The sequence below is a fragment of the Artibeus jamaicensis genome, unplaced genomic scaffold, assembly GCF_021234435.1.
Source record: "Artibeus jamaicensis isolate MK-2021 breed Jamaican fruit bat unplaced genomic scaffold, CSHL_Jam_final contig_391, whole genome shotgun sequence".
Lineage (NCBI taxonomy): Eukaryota > Metazoa > Chordata > Mammalia > Chiroptera > Phyllostomidae > Artibeus > Artibeus jamaicensis.
In genome coordinates this window covers 24,126,258-24,145,917 of record NW_026521814.1, presented here as the reverse complement: position 1 = coordinate 24,145,917, position 19,660 = coordinate 24,126,258, and the positions used below count along the sequence as shown (strand labels likewise).

The 19,660-nt window shown below is 37.3% G+C and overlaps 1 protein-coding gene and 1 pseudogene across 3 annotated transcripts in view; one reads left to right on the top strand and one right to left on the bottom strand.

Annotated features, from left to right (window-relative positions):
- HIBCH (3-hydroxyisobutyryl-CoA hydrolase) overlaps nucleotides 1–19,660 on the top strand; it is a 71,935-nt gene that overhangs the window by 24,236 nt on the left and 28,039 nt on the right. For 2 of the 3 annotated variants that reach the window (XM_053665211.1, XM_037162967.2), the window contains 5 exons: nucleotides 4,529–4,600; nucleotides 8,922–8,974; nucleotides 15,439–15,517; nucleotides 15,889–16,034; nucleotides 18,471–18,557. In XM_053665211.1, coding sequence (XP_053521186.1) covers nucleotides 4,529–4,600; nucleotides 8,922–8,974; nucleotides 15,439–15,517; nucleotides 15,889–16,034; nucleotides 18,471–18,557 — 437 coding nt within the window. The remainder of the gene's footprint in view (nucleotides 1–4,528; nucleotides 4,601–8,921; nucleotides 8,975–15,438; nucleotides 15,518–15,888; nucleotides 16,035–18,470; nucleotides 18,558–19,660) is intronic. The other variant, XM_037162968.2, reaches the window with a different exon arrangement.
- Nucleotides 3,035–4,399, bottom strand: LOC128627419 (hypoxanthine-guanine phosphoribosyltransferase-like; annotated as a pseudogene).

Below are 19,660 nucleotides of genomic sequence, written 5' to 3'. Positions count from 1 at the left end.
CTATTTGTTCTCAGGACCAACGTCATGTACTTGTTATCACAACTGGTTGTCAATATTTTATATATACTAAAAACTTCTTTTACATTTTATATTTTGTTTCTTATGGAGTTGGTAGGGTCCAAGCATGGTTCTTCCTTGTGTTTTTACTTTGTATATTTGTATTTTGTATTGTATTAAGACATTCATGTTTGGGTTGATCTAGTTACTAAATTTACCAGTTTTTGTAAAGCATTACATTTGGAATAGCCAGAAACTAGATTGATTCAGGACAGAACTTCAAATGTCTTATTAAATTGAAAGAAAAAATTAAGTTTTAAAACTATAGTTTAAAATTTTTTGATAGCATAGATTGATTCAACTAAATTGCTTTTGAAATTTATTTGCCCACAAAATGAATATTTTTAAAACATTGTTTTTCAGTCTGGAATTAACCTTTCCTTTGGAGCTGAGCTTATGATCTCGTCAATTTAAGGATGGGCAGAGCCTTAGATATTGATTTTAGCTGCTTCTGACTGTGAGCTATTTTTGTAGAAAGTCCTAACTTCATATTGATCTTTGGAAATACAGTCACAAATTCTAGGATTATCCTAATTTACATGAAATAAAGGAGTGGACTTCAATTCCAGGATATTTAGTTTCTTTAAAGATCATAGTTCAAGATGATAAGTGGACAGTCAAAAAATTTTTAAATGATATTATGAACATCATTTAATTTTACTTTATATGGAAACAATTGATTAGAATAAGACATTCTATGATATGAATAAGACATTCATAAAGGAAATTTAAGAAGATTTTTTAGGTAAGAAGATTGATATGAATAAGACATTCATAAAGGAAATTTAAGAAGATTTTTTAGGTAAAAGAGTTTCATCATACAATACAATTTATACTCCTTTTTTGAATTGGGAAGTAGTGATGAGGACTGCATAAAAGACAACTGAGGGTTTTTTTAGGGAGGGGCATATATCAGGGAGAGCTTCAGAATGACAAAAGATGTTAAAAATCAAAAAAAAGTCAGTCAACATGTAGAACATTTTAAAGGAAGATAATGTCAGAGTGCTAGAGTTAGTCTAAAACTCTATAAATAGTCAACAATTTTTGCATAACTCTCATAAAAGAAGAAACATGCATATATTATATATTTAATTTGTATTTTAATAGATAATTCTCTTACTGTTAAAAGATAGTAAAAGGCCTACGAGCTTGTAGTATGTATATGGAAGAGAATGGCCTGACAGTAGCATTGACATTGACTGCAGTAAGAATATAGTAGATGTGAACACTCAGTAATAGGCAATTGCAACAGAAATGAAACCATATGATAGTATTTCTAATTCAGATATTGCCGCGGTCCAGCCGCAGCGGGTCAGGGGGTCCCACAGGTGAGGGCAAGGCGTCGGCGCTGGGTAACAGACGACAACACGCCTCAAAGGACAGTGAAGCTCTGTTCCGTTTATTGCAAGTACAAGCAGGTTTTTATAATTTTCATTCCAGGTTGTGATTAATATTTGCAGTATAACATGATCATTTAAGCAGAAAAAAATCAATACAAAGGTAATCAGTAAAAGTACAAAAGTTCCCATAGATTTAGTTAAAAATTATTTTAACTGGGAGAGCCATTAATCAGACAGTTAAAAATATCTTATTGTATATTAAAGTTTCTCAGAATTTGGTATAGGGCATAAGGATACGCTAGACTGAGTAGAGAAAATAGGAGATTTATTATAAAGCCCTTGTGATGTCTAACTTAGCTATCTACCTTTTTTTTGCTTAAAATGTTTTTTCTGTGTACCATAAATTCTGACTCCCTAGTGACTGTTTAGTTTGTAATAATTAACTAGCTTTTGTTATTACTTTGCCTGTCTAGTTGATATATATTCCTATTCAAGGTAAAGGAGGGGCTGTTCCTATGTTGCAGGGGGCTTTTAAGGGTACTTCTTTTAAGTTTCTCTAGGAGTTCTTTTATAGACATGTTTTGTACTTTGATTCTCTCTAAGAAAGCAGTGAGATTATCTCTTGATTTCCTAGAGTGTTCTATCTTATCTTGGGTGTTTTTCTAATGATTGTTATTGATTAAGCTTGAATTCTCAGATTGTTCTGATTGTTTCCTTGTGCCTATATTCCCTGACGTTCTAGTATGATATTATTATTCTGTTCATTGAGCCGGGAAAGGTCCAGGCACACTATCTGAATCACTGCCAGGGTATTTATAATGATTAAAGCAAAAAAGGTCATGATCTCCAAAGCAAGCACAATCACAATAGGTATTGCAAGGCCTTCCATGCCACGTCCACTAGGTTGGAAACTGCTTCCTTGAAGTCTTACACCCCCTCTCAGGACCTTGTCACGGAGAGAGGGATCCAACAGTGGACGTGGCAGTGGACGTGGCAAGATATTTACTGAGCACCTTTCAGTTAAGCCAGGCAGTAAGTAAGTAGTATGCTGTAGCAACATTTTTGAGAAGATATATTTCCTTTATGTTATTATACCTCTAGCCCCGCCTTTTACCGTTCTCCTTGATTTTGCTCCTTCGTGCTTGTGTGCCTACGTAGGTACTCCTTTCTCTGCTCAAATCTTCGCCTCCATCATTTTCTAGGAAATATCCATCTATTGTTCAAATTTGGCTCAGATATGTCTTCTGGGAAGACTTCTTTTTTTAAAGTTTTTTTTGGAAGTAATTGATTTGTATTTAAAAGAAACTGTTGACAAAGAGTCACCGAAAATAATCTGAACAAGTGAAAAAGTGCAGTTAATACTGAAACACAACTAAATTGATTCCAGGACATAATAGTATCTCTTAGATGCTGTCATTGATACAAAACCTGGCTGTTTTTTACTTTTCTTAAACATACTGTGGTATAATTAATAATATTCAATCACTCTGTACTTTCCTAAAATACAAACAAACAAAATTCTGAGAAGATACATACAATAAGCTCTATTAAGCAACTGGCCACAGAACTAGAACATTTGATAACTGGTGATTTCAGTAGGATTCCAGATGTTTCCAAACTCAACTTGAACTCTCATCTTAGGTTTTGTATTTTGCTTTTTCATTTTCACTAATAACATAAATATTCAGATCCATGAAGTATTCATTATAGTCAAGGGCATATTCTACAATAAACTTGTCTAGAATTTCAAATCTAACAAAGCTTGGTCTGTATCCAACACTTCGTGGAGTCCTTTTTACCAACAAGCTTGCAATCTTGAGCATCTTCGGATAATGCTGCTTGACCAAGGAAAGCAGAGTTTGCATTGTTTTGCCAGTGTCAATTATATCTTGAACAGTCAAGATATTCTTTCTAGTTAAAGTTGAGAGATCATCTCCACCAATTACTTTTATGTCTCCTGGTGATTGGTCATTAAAAGTAGCTCTCCAGTCTGATAAAATCTACAGTCATAGGATTGGATCTGTCACTATTTTTGTTTAGTGCTTTGATGTAATCCAGTAGATTAGCAAAGAATTTACAGTCCTGCCTTGAGCATGCAGAGAGCTACAATGTGATGGCCTCCCATCCCCTTCATCATGTATTGGGCAAGCCGTTTGGTCCTGTCTGTAATCAGTCCATGAGGAATGAACACTGTTTCCAAATCCGTAGTGTATTGATTAGGTATACAGAATAAATTTAGGTCATAACCTGGTGCATCATCACTAATCACAAGGCTGGGGCTGCGAGTTGCTTGGGAAGACTTTTTAAAATTAACTTCTCCCTTGAACATCAATTAAAATTTTAAAAAATTGATGAAAAAAAAGACTTCCGTGTCCATTTTCACAGCACCCAGCCTTATAGTGAGGATAGCACTAAGACTATTTTAGTAATCTTCTTTCTCATTAGTCTGAACTTCAAGACAGCCATTTCATACTGCTATCTTGTTATCTACAGCATCTAAAACAGAGCATGATACTTAGTAGGTGCTCAGTAAATGTGTATGGTGAAATGAATGTGACAAGTATTTACATGGAATACATATATTTCTCTATGTATACTTTGTATTAAGATATATTACCAAAGAAAATGTATATCCAGCAAATGTTTATTCAGGTGCTACAGAAAACAGTTAAAAGAAAATGCTTTTTGTAGCAATATATAACTTCTAATTTAAGTGTAACAACTTGTGAGAAGTTCTTAAGAATTTTTTTAATTAATTTTATTTAGTTATTTTTCAAGTACAGTTTTTTTGTCTATTTCTCCCATCCCAGCTTCCCCCGCCCCTTGCTCCCCACCTCCCTCCCATTTCCACCCCCCTTAGTTCTCGTCCCTGTGTCCTTCCTATTTGTTCCTCCAAATCCCTCCCCCCTTTTCCCCTTAACTTGAAGTTTTGACATTGGATTGTGAATCTGGGGCTAATTATAATATGTGGCATGGGCAAGTTCAAGACATTAACAGATCATTCTAGAGTTTCTCTGGGTACTGAGTATTATATTTTAAATTTATTTATTTGACTGTAATTGACTGAAAAACACTTTTTAAAAAATTTGTAATCCTTCTTTCTTTTTTTTTTCTTTTGCTAACAATCTCAGATATCGTAAAGGGAAACCAGAAGATAACTCAGAATTTCTTCAGAGAAGAATATATACTAAACAATGCCATTGGTATGTGTGCTCTGTTCAGTGCTTTGAAAATGGAATCAAGAAAAGCAGCCACAGTATGAATTATTAAAAATGCAATCAACGGACACTCTTATTTAATGTTTTATATAGTATGTTTCAGGTATAAATAAATTTGACTAGGCTATTCAGATTGCTTATTCCAAAACAGTTCACACTTTAATATTATTAATATTAGTAGGCTGTACTTACGAACTATTTGTTATTTAGTCAATATGAAAACATGATTCTGATCCTGTGGCTGGCTTTCTTGGGGGAAAAAAACTTGAGTCCCAGTTTTCTCTGTAAAATCAAGTATCATTTCCTAATACTTGCAGAATTTTGGGATGAAAATTTCTTTATAGTTGATGTTCCAGATTTGATTGGAAGTGAAACAGTAGTTTTACCAAGTATGTGTTTTAAATGTTAAATTATAGGACATAGTACAATAAGTACTTGTGTACCCACTGGCACAGAATGAACAGACATCAGTATTTTATTTTTGCTTGAAGTTTTATAATTTATATAAAAGAAAGGTAATTCTACACGTTTTTTTTAAAGATTTTATTTATTCATTTTTAGAGATAGGGGAAGAGAAGGAGAGGGATAGAAACATCAATGTGTGGTTGCCTCTTGGGCGTCCCCTGCTGGTAACTGGCCTGCAACCCAGGCATGTGCCCTGACTGGGAATTGAACCTCAGTTCCTTGGTTCGCAGGCCCGGCGCTCAATCCACTGAGCTATACCACCCGGGGCTACAAGTTTTAAAATGATAGTTCAGCTTACTTTGTTGCTTTTCTCAGTGCTATTTCTTTCTCTCCCCAGAAACAACCTTTATCTTTCCTGAGAAGCAACCATTGTCATTAATTCGTAGTTCATCCTGTTAGACCATACTCCATATTTTTAGTATATATTTATGAGAAAAAATAGTATTACTTTGGGTTTTTTGTATTTTTATTTTTTAAATATATTTTATTAATTATGCCATTACAGTTCTATTTCCCCCTTCATTCCCCTCCACCCTGCACACCCCTCCCCCACCATTCCCCCCCTTTAGTTTATGCCCACGTGTCTCAAGTTCTTTAGATTCTATATTTCCCATACTATTCTTGCCCTCCCTCCTATCTATTTTCTACCTACCATCTATGCTACTTATTTTCTGTACCTTCTCCCCCCTTCGCCTTCTCCCACTCCCCTATTGCTAACCCTCCATGTGATCTTCATTTCTATGGTTCTGCTCCTGATCTAGCTGTCCTCTTAGTGTGCTTTTATTTTAGCTGTGGTTCTTAATAACTGTGTTTGCTGTCCTTTCACTGTTCATATTTATCTTCTTTTTCTTAGATAAGTCCCTTTAACATTTCATATAATAAGGGCTTGGTGATGATGAACTCCTTGAATTTGATCTTATCTGAGAAGCACTTTATCTGCCCTTCCATTCTAAATGAAAGTTTTGCTGGATAGATCAATTTGGATGTAGGTCTTTGGATTTCATGACTTGGAATACTTCTTTCCAGCCCCTTCTTGCCTGTAAGGTCTCTTTTGAGAAATCAGCTGACAGTCTGATGGGAACTCCTTTGTAGGTGACTGTGCCCTTAGCTCTTGCTGCTTCTAGGATTCTCTCCTTCATTTTAATCTTGGATAATTTAACTATGATGTGCCTTGGTGTGTTTCTTCTTGGGTCCCAATTTTTATATTTATGATTTTTCTTGTGGTATTTTGACTAGGACTTCTTTTATAATATAATGTTCAATAATTGTAGTGTTGTCTTATTTTTGATGTCTATGTGAAAGCATTAGAATTTCATTCTTTAGTGTAATCTTTTTGTAGACACTTTTTACTAGGTTATGGGTGTTACTTTGATTCCACATTTGTTGGGGATGTTTCATTTTGTTTGTTCAGATGTGCTGGTGGAAGTGGTCGTTATCCAGTTCTTCAGCATCTATCTAGTTTCTCTGACTTTTCTCTCTTCTCCTGGTATGAACTTATAATTGAGTTTTTCTAGTCATGTTTTACCTATTGAATAGCTCTTCCTAACATGAAGCTTTTTGTGGGTAGTTCATTGCATAAGGTATGTGGCCCAAAATTTATTCCCAGCTGAAAAATCAAATACACTCATAATTTTGGCTATAGCTTCTACTCAGCTGTTGATCTGAGTTTCTTATTTATTTCTGGCATGTAGAGATTTCCCTTGTTTTGCTTTGAACTTGGATATGCATTATTTTTTCTAGAATTTCTATGTCTTTGGAGTAGGAGTGGGAGAAAGAGGTGTTTTCCATTTTTGCTTGTGGCCTAATTGAATGGGCATTTCTCACTCCTTTAAGTCTAAAATTGTATTTATCAAATTTACTTAGAGTGTTTTCTTCATTCTATAAATGTGTACCAGTATTGGCCATTAGGACTTTCTGCAGTGATAAAATATTCTGTGTGTGTGCTGTGCAACATGACATCCACTAGTCACATGTGGCTAGTGAGCACTTGACAGGAGGCACGTGTGATTAAGAAACTGAAGTTTACATTTTATTTAATCATAAGTAATTAAAATAGCTAATTTTAGCTAGAGGTTACTATTTTTGACAGTGTAGATCCGTACTAAATAAAAGGAGATGGAAAAAAACAGAGCTCTAAGTTGTTTGAAAAGAGAGTTTGGTAAAATATTAATGTACAGAGAGAAAGAAAAAAGCCTTCAAGGTGCCGTATTTTTCAGACTAAAAGACGAACATTCCACTCCCCCAGTTTGGGAGGAAAATGGGGGTGCATCTTATACTCCAAATGTAGCTTACCTAGCTTGCTGGGGAGTGGGGGTGCGGCGGTGGAGCTGGATCACAGGAGGCAGGAACAGGGTTGCAGCTGCATTTTTCTCCCAAATTTGGGGCTCGGGGGAGTGTGTCTTATAATCTGAAAAATAAGTATATTTTTCTATGTTGTAATGACAGTTTAGTCAATAAGGAACTTGACAAATTCTGGCTTCATGTCTTGCATCAGTTATTATTATATTTTATATCTGAAATATATGTATCTATAATCAATAGAGAAATTCTTTCCACCCTGGCCAGATGGCTTAGCTAGTTAGAACATCGTTCCCAGTACACCAAGGTTGCAGGTTTGATCTTGGTCAGGGAATATACAAGAAACAATAAATGCATGCATAAGATAAGTGAAACAACAAATCAACGTTTCTCTTTCTCTCTTTCTAAAAAGTCAATCAATAAAAATTTTTAAGTAAAAAATTTTTTTCCATAGTTTCTAGGGAATTATAGTTCAAAATTGAAGGCTGTGGATGTCCTTGTGAATATGAAGTTAGATTTGTGCTTTGGTAGCCTATTTAATAAACTGAAAATATTTTATAGAAATGCTAGATGGATCAAAACTGCAGTTTTATATTTGTCTTAGGTAAGGAAGTAATATTGGCAACAAACAAACAGAAGTTCAGCTCTACATTTTTGTTGTGAGCAGTTCCCTCTCAGCGAGGATCAGAAGGGAAAGGGAGAGTAAAAGTTTATAGAATTCTTGAGCTGGAAGGGACTTCTGAGGCCATATATTGTCACGTAATAGATGAGGAAACTTATCTACATATTATGTATATGCTCTGCACTTAATGACATGCACATAACTTGTGTGTTTGTACACACATGTAAATATGTATATTTCTGCCTAGTGTCAGTATGTTTATTGAATATAGTTGAAGTGCTAGTTAATGACAAAGCCGAGACTACAGTCTGGGGCTTCTGACTTCCAGTCCTTGCTTTTTCCTTTAGGCTACACTTGTCTTTGAACCCAGCTACTACTTCAGATGTTTAGGAAACAAATTATGTTCTTTAAAGTACAACTGTGTATATGAACATCAGTGGCTTACAGAGTAGTTAAGTATATTTCTGTACAGCTGAATTAAACAAGGCTTTCATTTGTTTCATGGAAGTGTAGAGTTGTTATATGATAATGAACAGATGATCAGGATTGTTTATGGACTGACATTTTAAAAAGAACATTTTACAAGCCATACATTTAGTCTACCTTGATATTTCTTGCAAAAATTTCCCTGGGATGCCCTGGCTGGTATAGATCAGTGGATTGAGTGTAGGCTGCGAACCAGAGGGTTGCTGGTTTGATTCCCAGTCAGGGCACGTGTGGGTTGCGGGCCATGTGAGAGGCAACCACACATTGATGTTTCTCTCACTCTCTTTCTTCCTCCAGTCCCCTCTGTCTAAAGATAAATAAATAAAAAGCCTTTAAAATTTCCTTGGGAAAATAGAGTTCATGTGACCTGTAATTTTTGAAGAACAAAAAAGAATTATTAAACATTGTAACTAATTACAGCTTTGTTTCTTTTAGCTTCTTGCCAGAAACCGTATGTTGCACTTATTCATGGAATTACAATGGGTGGGGTAAGCAGACTCTCTTATTCTAATCATTAATATGTGAGCTGTAGTAGAATGTGTTAATTATTAAGTGTTTAATCAAGTGTTGACTTTTATCAAGTCCTTTATCACCTTTATTAAGTGTTATGTACTGTACCTAGTAGCGTGTGCTACATCTTCATGCAACTGTAGGTTTGTTTATGCCATCACCACAAGCACATTAATGTGTTGTGCTACAGCGTCACTAGACAGGATGTTTTCAGCTCCATTTTAACCTTATGGAACCACTGTGGTATATGCGGTCTGTCATTGACAGAAACCTAGTGATATGGTCCACGACTATATAACAGATTCATTTAATGTTTTTATCATAAAAGAATAGTGGATTTTGTCAAATGCTTTTTGTGCATCTATTGTATGAAATTATTGTATGATTTTTATTCATTTTGTTAATATAGTCACATCACATTGATTTCATATTTTTTGTTTAAATTTTTATTTTTTTAACTTTTTTAATCATTGTTCAAGTACAGTTTTCTGCCTTTTCCCCCCACTCCTCCCCATCATCCCAGTCCTTCCCACCTCCCTCCCATTTTCCACCTGAGCTTGTTACTGTCCATGTGACCATTATAATTGTTCCTGCAAACCCTTCACCTTTTACCCCTGAAATCCCCTCCCCTCTCTCCTCTGGCCTGTTCTCAATTTCAGTGTCTTTGGTGGTTATAGTTTGCTTGCTTGCTTGTTTTGTTGATTAGGTTCCTGTTAAAGGTGAGATCATATGGTATTTGTCTTTTAATACCTGGCATATTTCACTCAGCATAATGCTTTCCAGTTCCATCCGTGTTGTTGCAAAGGGTAGGAGCTCCTTCTTTCTTTCTGCTGCATAGAATTCCACTGTGTAAATGTACCATAGTTTTTTTATCCATTCATTTACTGATTGGCACTTAGGTTGCTTCCAGCGCTTGGTTATTGTAAATTGTGCTGCTGTGAACATTGGGGTGCATAGGGTTTTTGGATAGGTGTTTCAGGGTTCTTAGGATGTAATCCTAGCAGTGGAATTGCTGGGTCAAAAGGCAGTTCCATTTTTAGTTTTTCGAGGAAATTCCATACTGTTTTCCATGATTTGTATATTTTGAATCATCCTGGCATCACAGGAATAAGTTCCACTTGATCATGGTATATGGTGCTTTTAATGTATTGTTGAATGTGGTTTGCTAATAATTTGTTGAGGATTTTTAGCATCTGTGTTCATCAGGAACATTAGCCTGTAATTTTTTTCCTTGTAGTGTGCTTGTCTGTCGATAGACAATATTGTTGCTAAGCCTGGTTGTGTAGATCAAGGTGATCTGATTTCAGATACAGGAATGTCATATATGAGGTGAGCCCTGTGATCCTTTGCAGGTTTAGGGTGGAAGCTGCCAGTCATAAGTGTGATGAAACTAGACTGGAAGTGGATGTGCTATGATAAAATTGGCCAGTCAGAGACTAAAGAAAGGAACTGCAGTACAATCACAAAATAAAAGGGCCTGTCAAAGTGAGAGGCAACAGGCATTTATTTGAGATTAAAAAAAGAATAAGAGTAGCTATTTGGGAAGTATTGATTCAGATAGAAGCCCAAATAATGTTCTGATTAGAAAATGAAGGTAATGGTTATTTATGAGAAAGGGAAGGGGAGCAATTACATCAGCAGAAGGAAGGCATTTCTATTGGTGCCCAAAACATAACACAGTGATGCTAATTCTAAACAATTAAAAAATTTTTCAAACCTATAGTCATCAGTCTTGTGGTTGTAATATCTGCTCTCTTGTTATCTTTGCAAACACACTTTTGCTTTAGGCCCAATCCCAAAGTTATTTTGCTGTTTTGATGTTCCAAAAGTTTGAGGCATAGAGGTGCAAGGCAGTTCCTCTGGCATGGCAGCTCCAGCTCCAGTTTAAAGGGGCTCCATTTATTATTTCTTCGACAAGAGGAAGAATAATCAGACAAAAAAGGATGTGAAAACTATACTCCTTTAGGACTGAAGTATTAGTAACAGAAGAGGAACTCTGAAAAGAGGAATACACAGGAAATTTCCTTTGGGTTTCTAAGTGTATGGAGAGTGTGGTTATGCCCATCATTTTTATGTGTTCACCGCTGAACTTTCTCCACCTGTGGGTGGCCGTCTTCTTTTCCTTGATAGAGAGGGACAGGTCTCCCTTTCTTCCATGGGATTCTCTCTAATTAGATTTCCTTCTGCCATATCAGGGGAGAGTTAGGATTGCTTTTAGTTGCAGGATTTCTCATAGTAAATTTTTGGAGTCATTTATTTTCACAGTGAACCTTTTTCCTAGTAAGCATGATGTTATATTTTTCAAAATGCAATGAATTACCTTTAACAGATATTCTTGAAGTGTTCAACTCCATCTCACCCTGCTCTCTCTTATTAGGTAGAAAGAACCCTTTATTCTTCATTTACTTCATCACTCTTCCCCCCTTGACTTTTAGCCCAGGGATATCTAAATACAGAATTGGGAAGTGCTTCTATTTCCTTAACGGGAAATTGGCTTCACTGCCTGCTGCCACCCCCAGTCCCCACCGTCATTATAAAACAGCGATTTTCAACCTTATTCACCTCATGCACACATAACTGATTACTAAAAACCTGTGGCACACCCAAAAACATTATTTCGACTTAAAAATTGGTATAATTTTTATTTGTTCACATTGGGTGGCTATTGTGTTGGCTCTTGTCACTTTTTTTATTTGACATCTAAGCAGAAAGAGGTCAGTCCCCCTGACTAAATAGTCAGGTATTGCATGTTTTAAAAATTCTTGTGGCACATTGGTTGATAATTGCTCTTATAAGGTATTGAGTTGTGGGAAATAGAACTTTGACTTTCTAGGGTAATGGGTAGTCTTGGCAACTTTGTGACTTACAGGTTAACTTTAAAGATCAGATCTATAGAAGTTCTTTTCCTTTTTCCTTGGCCATTTCCTATAGACAGGTTGGTCAGGATTCTGGTTTGTTTTGTTTTTAACTGTAAAAGCACCCTAGGGTCTTGGTAAAGTGGCCGGACCCCTGCTCTCCCTGTGCCATCCTCACCCTGCCTCCACTCCATCTGCACCATGTTGGGTTGGAGATAATGAAGGGGCAGGAAACTAGATAGATGCAAGGGAGATATTTAGGAGATGACTTGGTGGGATTTGATGATGGATTGAATATGAGGGATAAAGAGAAGGAGGCAAGGATTATTTCCAGGTATCTAGATTGGACAGTGAAATTCAGATTTTTACTCCCTTTTTAAAAATTGAGATACAATTGACATATAACATTGTATTAGTTTTAAGTGTAAAACATAATGATTTGATATATGTGTATGTTGTGGAATGATTACCTCAGTAAGCTTCGTTAACATCCATCACCACGCATCGTTAACAGTTTTTTTCCTTATAATGAAAATTAATATTTACTCTCTTAAAAAGTTTCAAATATCTTCCTGGTTCTTTTGTTTAAAGTAAAATGGTACCTTCAAGAATGACAGACAGTTATATATAAATATTTCTGCCTCAATTATTTGTTTCTGTTGAATATAATTTTTGTTCAAAAATAATGTGAATCATGAGGCCTGCCCAGAAAGTATCCATGTAATGTGGAAAAGGGACCTTTATTGAAGAAGATACAAGATACAAGAAACACTGTACACAGGACAATGACACTCCAGTTTCCTTCAAAGTAGGCACCTTGGGACCTCACACAGTTCTCCCAGCGTCTCTTCCACTGTTAAAAACATCTGCAAAATCCTTTGTTGGAATCACCATTAGCTGCCCCACTGTATTTTTCTGAATCTCATCAACAGTCTGGAATCTCTTCCATTTCAAAGGTGATTTTAGTTTTGGGAAAAGCCAGAAGTGATGGGGTGCCAAATCTGGTCTGTGGGGAGGTCGAGTCACCTGGGTGATTTGATGTTTTGCCAAAAACTCTGCATAAGATACAGTGCGTGAGCAGGCACATTGTTGTGATGAAGCTGCCAATCACCAGTTGTCCGTAGCTGTGAGCAACCATTTTTGCCATACTGCATCTCTCAAATGATGAACACTCAGGTAGTACTCCTTACTGATTGTTTGGCTTGGAGGAACGTACTTGTGATGCTCAGCACCTTCCCAATCAAAACACACAGTTAACGTGGTCCTGATCTTGCTGCAACTTTGGGGCCTTCTTCTTCCTTCAGGCGTGGAGAGTCAGGCAACTGCCATTGGGATGATTGGGACAGCTGGGCCTTTGTTTCCAGATCACAGCTGTAGACCCATGATTCATCTCCGGTTATGACCTTGTGGAAATGTGGTTTATTGGTAGCAGCAGTTTAAATCAAGTCATGAACAACCATAGCATGATGTTCCTTCTGCTCTGGTAAGCAGAAGCCATGGAATGAATTTTTCTACAACATGTTTCAAGTCAAGATCCTGCGTCAAAATCTTGGACACGGTATTTTTGGAAGCCCCAGATCAGCTTCTAGTTCTCACACTGTCAGTTGCTGATCTTTGTTGATTGCAGCCTGTACGCGTTCAACATTCTCAGGTGTTCTGCTTGTTGCAGGCCTTCCAGAATGTGGATCACTCTCAATAGATTCTTGACCATCTTTGAAGCATTTGTGCCACACTTATTTGTACTGCACTCATTGCATCGTCCTGAAAGCCTTTGGAATCACCTGAATAGTTTCTGTGGAGGAATGTTGAAGCCTAAGGCAAAATTTGATGCAGATTTGTTGCTCCACTTGCTCATTTTGAATGTGATGGCCACACAGTACACATGCTCACTTAGCAATGTCTTCTGCCCCTACTTACAAGTACAGTGAAGTTGTCATTGTTTAAATATGTGCATTCCAGTCCACTCTCCTTGGTTGCCAGGTTACATTAATGTCACACAAACTGTTTTTGTTATATTAACCATGGCTGGCCTTTTCCTGGACAGACCTTGGTATAGGCATTTACTGTGGGATAAAAAATGTATTTCCTACTGATCTCTGTATATTACTCTATGCAAATACATTAGTATTTATATAGTTAATATATTAATTTTATTATGTGCAGTCTTAGAGTATGAACATTAATGTGTGGCGCATAGTAAAGTTACTTGTTGTTACTGTGGACCTGCTGACTACGCTGCTAGCACTCCAGAGATACATGAAGAAACTCGTGGTATTTAATTTTACAGGTTAGAAAATAATGCACCGTTTATGACTGAATGATGGTGAGGAAAGCCTCTCACATTCTCTCTGATGCTGATGCAGTGTTCATTCGGAGCAGGAGCTTACACATTCTCTCTGATTAGAACTTCAACCCGTGACTCTGTGGAAGCGCTTACCACATCACCCTGTCGAATACCTTTCTGAGTTTGTTTTCTTAACTGTGGTTGTAGGCTCTGTTCTCTTTGAGACATTTATTTTTAATTTTTGAAAACTTTTTTATTGTGAAACAATTTCAAGCTTTCAGAAAAGTTGCAAAATAGCGTAAAAAACCTCCTGTATATCTTTTATCCACATTCCTTGTTCTCATTTTCCATGTTTGTTCTTTCTCTCTTCCTCTCTCCCACATCTGTCTGTGAATACTTTTTTCCTGAACCATCTGAGAGACACCTGAAGACCTGATAACCTTTTATTTCCCTTTCTGTTGAGCTCACTCTTACAGAACTCTGAAAGCCTGACTGTTTCAAACATTTTCTGTTTTAACTAATTTAACTGTGTGATTGGGTAGAAAGGGTTAAGGGTGAGAACTGAATCTAATAAAAGTTCTGAACAGTGTGAAAAGAACATAGGAAATGTATGTTATAATGTGACATAAATTTGGATACTTTATTTGCATACCTCTTATTTTATTCAAATGTCTGTTTATTCAAATATGTTCATTCAAATATGTTTCTACTGAGAGATGGTCATTAAATTTGTCCTTTTCAGTGACATTCAACAGAGACAGAATTTTCAGCCATTCATTTTATTTCCGAAATGTTTTAGTAACCATTTTAAATGAGTTATGTAGTTGGCCCCATTGTATCTGAAAAAATGATGTTGCAAATTGTATTTGATAAAAATATATGAATAAATGTGTTAGTATTCTACTTAAAGCTACTGGAATTTTCCAGAATAGCTTGGTTGTGTCTTTTTGAAGATTGGTTCCACTCGCAACGCTCAGTAGCTCTGAGAAGTCAGTGCTCTCTGATGCTGCATCTGGTTTGAAACGAGAGGCACCTGAGGGAGAGGACACGAAGCGTAACACGAAAATACTGAGTGAAAACATCTGAGCTAAAAACAGATCTATCCCAGGTACCAGGGACACCCACATGTTGTTTTACCTGATAAGATTTTCTGAGATTGTGTGGTTTAGGGTTTCTCCTCAGTCTGTCTCCTGAAAGAAATTCCTGTGGAATATAATTTACTTGGTCCATAATATTGTGAGTGTATGAGTGTGTTTTTATTTTTTATAGTATTTTAAAACATTTTTTTGTCTTATTTCCCTAGGGAGTTGGAGTCTCAGTTCATGGACACTTCCGAGTGGCTACTGAAAAGTCTCTTTTTGCAATGCCAGAAACTGCAATAGGTATAAAAAATTTTTTTTCATAATTTTTACATGATCTTATTTTGATACATTTCAGATTATATTGTTGTTGAAGGAATTGATAGACTCTTGTGTGAGAATCAGGCTAGTGCAAATTATTTTCCATTTTGATTCTACTCAGTGCTGCATGAATCATGAGTTTTCCTAATCTGACTGCTGGGAACAGGGACTATTCCCAGCTTTATGTGGTTCCTCGTACTCTCGTCTGTACTCCCTCTTTATGGTCTTGGCCTGGCCTCACGCAGTTTCCTCACAGGTGCGCATCCTTCGATACCAATATGATCTGAAGTAAAGAAAGTTATGTTCGTATCCTTCGCTTGAATCATTGTTATCTTGTTGTTATTTAATTACAGGGCTATTCCCTGATGTCGGGGGAGGTTATTTTTTGCCAAGACTTCAAGGAAAACTTGGTTACTTACTTGCATTAACAGGATTCAGGCTGAAAGGAAGAGATGTGCACGCAGCAGGGATTGCTACACACTTTGTAGATTCTGAAAAGGTAATTACCTGGATGGTTGCATTTGATGTTGTTGGAATAACTCATATTGCACAGGGGGCGGTGTGAGTGGTTGAGATCATAGGCCTTTGGTAGATATGAGTCTGAATCTTGGACCTGCTGCTTAAAGCTCTTGGAGTTTAGGGGAGGTTCTTAAGTTCTCCAGTTTTCATTTTCTTTTATTTTTAAAAAACATTTGATTTAATTTTATAGACAGAAGGGAAGGAAGGGAGAAAGAGAGGGAGAGAAACATCAGTGTGTGGTTGCCTCGCACACTCCCTACTGGGAGCCTGGCCCAGAACCCAGGCATGTGCCCTGACTGGGAATTGAACCAGCGACCTTTCGGTTCACAGGCTGGTGAACCATATCCACTCAGCTACACCAGCCAGGGCTTCAGGTTTTTCATACACAAAATGGAGGTGATTTTATCTAGATTCAGAGCTGTTTTGTCTGGTGCCATCAGTGAATGTTTTTTTAATGAATTATTACATTCTATAAAAGATATATACTTTAGGGAAGTCTACTATATAAAATCTAAAGTTATATATATAAAAGATAGGCTTTATTTTTAAAAATATTTATTTGTTTATTTTTAGAGAGAAAGAAAGGGAGGTAGAAAGAGATGGAAACATTAGTGTGTGAGAGAAACATCAATCAGTTGCCTCTCACTGGCCCTAACTGGGGACTTGGCTCACAACCCAGGCATGTGCTCTGACTGGGAATCGAACCAGCGACCTTTTGGTTTGTAAGCTGGCCCTCAGTCCACTGAACCACACCAGCCAGGGCTAGCCTTTTATTTCATAAAAACATTTTGAAAGTTTCTTTTAGTTTTTGGTTTTCCTGGTGCATTTGTAAATTATGCTCTTAAAGACTTTCCTAAAGGATATCTGTTGCAAGGGACAGTGTTACTTTGTCTTTTTTAAAAAACAGTGTTCCAATTTTCTTAGCACAGTGGCGAATAATATGTAGCCAGCCAGTCTGGATTTAAATCCTAGGTTGCATTTTCCCATCTCTAAAATAGGGGCACCAGTTTTATCACAGTAGTTGAAACTACTTGTGTTAAATGTAACAGAAAAGCCAGTCCAAGGTGACTTTGTCTCAGAATTCCCAGAAAGATGTTTGGGATTTATTCTGCTTCAGCTGACTTAGCTCACTCTGACTGGACTGGTTTATATCACCCTTGAACCACATGGGTGGGTGGAATATACTGCATAGCCTATCCTAGCTAATGTGCTCCGTCCCTGTAGCTGTGGGGTGACCTCAGCTTTTCAGGAAGCATATAGATCTCCAAATGAGTATCTGCTCCCGAGGGAGGGGTGTTTTGGGATAGCAGGAGGAATGCTATAAGAATGAATGAAGTAGACAAAGTTGAAGACGGTCCCTCTGCACTGTTACAAGTACCTTCCATCACATTTGCTTGAAGTTTCAGATCTTGTTCCATGTTATGGCATCCTCAGTCACATTGAGCAGGTGACTAGCTCACCCTTCTCTTGAACTGTAACAGGAAACAAACGTGGGCACTCCATTATCTACTCCGAGGAGACACTCTTGATTATAGTGGACTTCAGTTAGGGTGGCCGAGAACTGATTGGCAACCTTCTCCTTCTTCGTTAGCTAGCCTGGTCGTAGTACCTGCAGTGAGTAGATTGCCATTCCCAGGGTCTGTGGAGGATAACAGAAACGAGTAATGCACAACACACTCTGGGGGTGGGGCCGGACAGGAGTGGGTACAAAATGTAAATAACAGTCTGTCTCATAGAACAGAGTAAAATATGGCAAGTGTAAAGACAATACTCAGCAGTTACTGAAAGGAAGAAGGGCTTACTTGAAGGACTGGGTGTTTTCTCAAAGAGTTGCAATTCAGCTGGGTTTTAAGATGCATATGGTCAGGAAAAGGCATTCTGGATGGAGGAAGCATTTAATAAGCAAGCACATGGGGCCAGGAAAGCATTAGCTATGTTTTGGAACAGTAAAAAGCCCCATTTGGCGGAGCATAGGAGACGTATGTGAGGGGTGTAAACGGAGATTCAGGTGTGGCTATGATACAGAGCTGTGTGATTATAGTAGTCATTAGTCACACATGGTAATTTTAGGTAAAATAATTATAATTCAGATCTTTGGTTGTATTACCACACTTCAAGTGCTCAGTAACTAGAGGGAAACAAAGGTGAGTGTCTCTACTCGTCCTCTGTCATTTTCCCAGCTTTATTCACATCTTGCAAGGCAACATCTGCTGCGTGGGGATGTGTGTGCACATCTTCAGCGAACATGTCCTTGTCTAACTCAGCCGAAGAGAGCAAGCATCATGATTTTAAGACAGGAGCTTTAAAAAAGAATATAAAAAAAGAATATAAGATTTCTAAAAAATTGTTTTTGTGTTACTGTGGTGTTTCAAATCTGTCCCCACCTTTTTTTCTTTTTTCTTTTTTTTACCTTTAGTTGGGCATGTTAGAAGAAGATTTGTTAGCCCTGAAATCTCCTTCAAAAGAAAATATTGCAGATGTCTTAGAAACGTATCATACAAAGGTATATGATATTCTAAACTCGGATTTTAATTCATAGGGAAGGGTGATTGAAAAATAGGAATTGATGAACATTATGGTTTGTAGATGCAAATAAATGTACTGAGATTTATTTACTTCAAAGCTTGATGGAAGGATTGTTACAAAAGCTGTCTAAGAATATACTGCTGTGCAACTACACAGCTTATCTTCTCATTGCTTGTGAAATTCAGTGCACAGTGTTGTGATTGGTCCTTGCAGGGGCTTTTTGCAATACACTGTGGCATTTCTGTACTGGATGTTCAATGGTGACATTGTTTGGGGAGATGCTAAAGTGAAACTCTGCTATATAAATAAATATAATGCAGTATACTGCAGTGTTTACTTTTAATTAGTCATGTTATCTAACTTAAATTTACTTTTAAGAGCCAAGAATCTATTAAAATGCTACGTGACTTCTTGTTAAACATGACGGATTGAATGTATGCTGTCTCCTAAAACCCACTTAAATGGTAATAAGAAATAAAATGGTCATGAACCCACAAAGACAAATAGAATAGCAGAGGAAACCGTGGCAGGCATGAGTCGCCAATATTTTGGAACCTTGAAAGGATGAGGGCAGTGACCTTAGAGAGAGAACACTAAAATCTTATCCTTTAGTGGGGGAAGCCAACAAGAAGCAAGCCAGTTGTTGCTGTAGACCCTTTGCAAGGCACCACCTCACTCTGAAGACAGGGCTGTGGAATAAGGCAGAAAAACGGGAAGATCTTGGCAAATTTTTCTAAGCAGGTGCCTTCTCATATCCTGGCAGGAGAGTAGAGACTCCTTAAAGAGATGGAATCAGACAGGCTGGGGCTGGGTCAGGGGCAGGTCAGGTGATCTCCTGAAAAGAAACATACTAATGGGAAGACTTCTAGCCTCTCTCCCTGGTGGCTCCTAGAACCATTACATACCATCTGCCTTAGTCCGTTTGGACAGCTATAACAAAAATACCATAGACTAGGTGGCTTAAACATCAGAAACTTATTTCTCACAGTTCTGAAGGCTGGAAAATTCAAGATCAATATGCCAACCCGGTAGGTTCCTGATGAGGGTCCTCTTTCTGGTTTGCGAGTGGGAGCCGCCTTG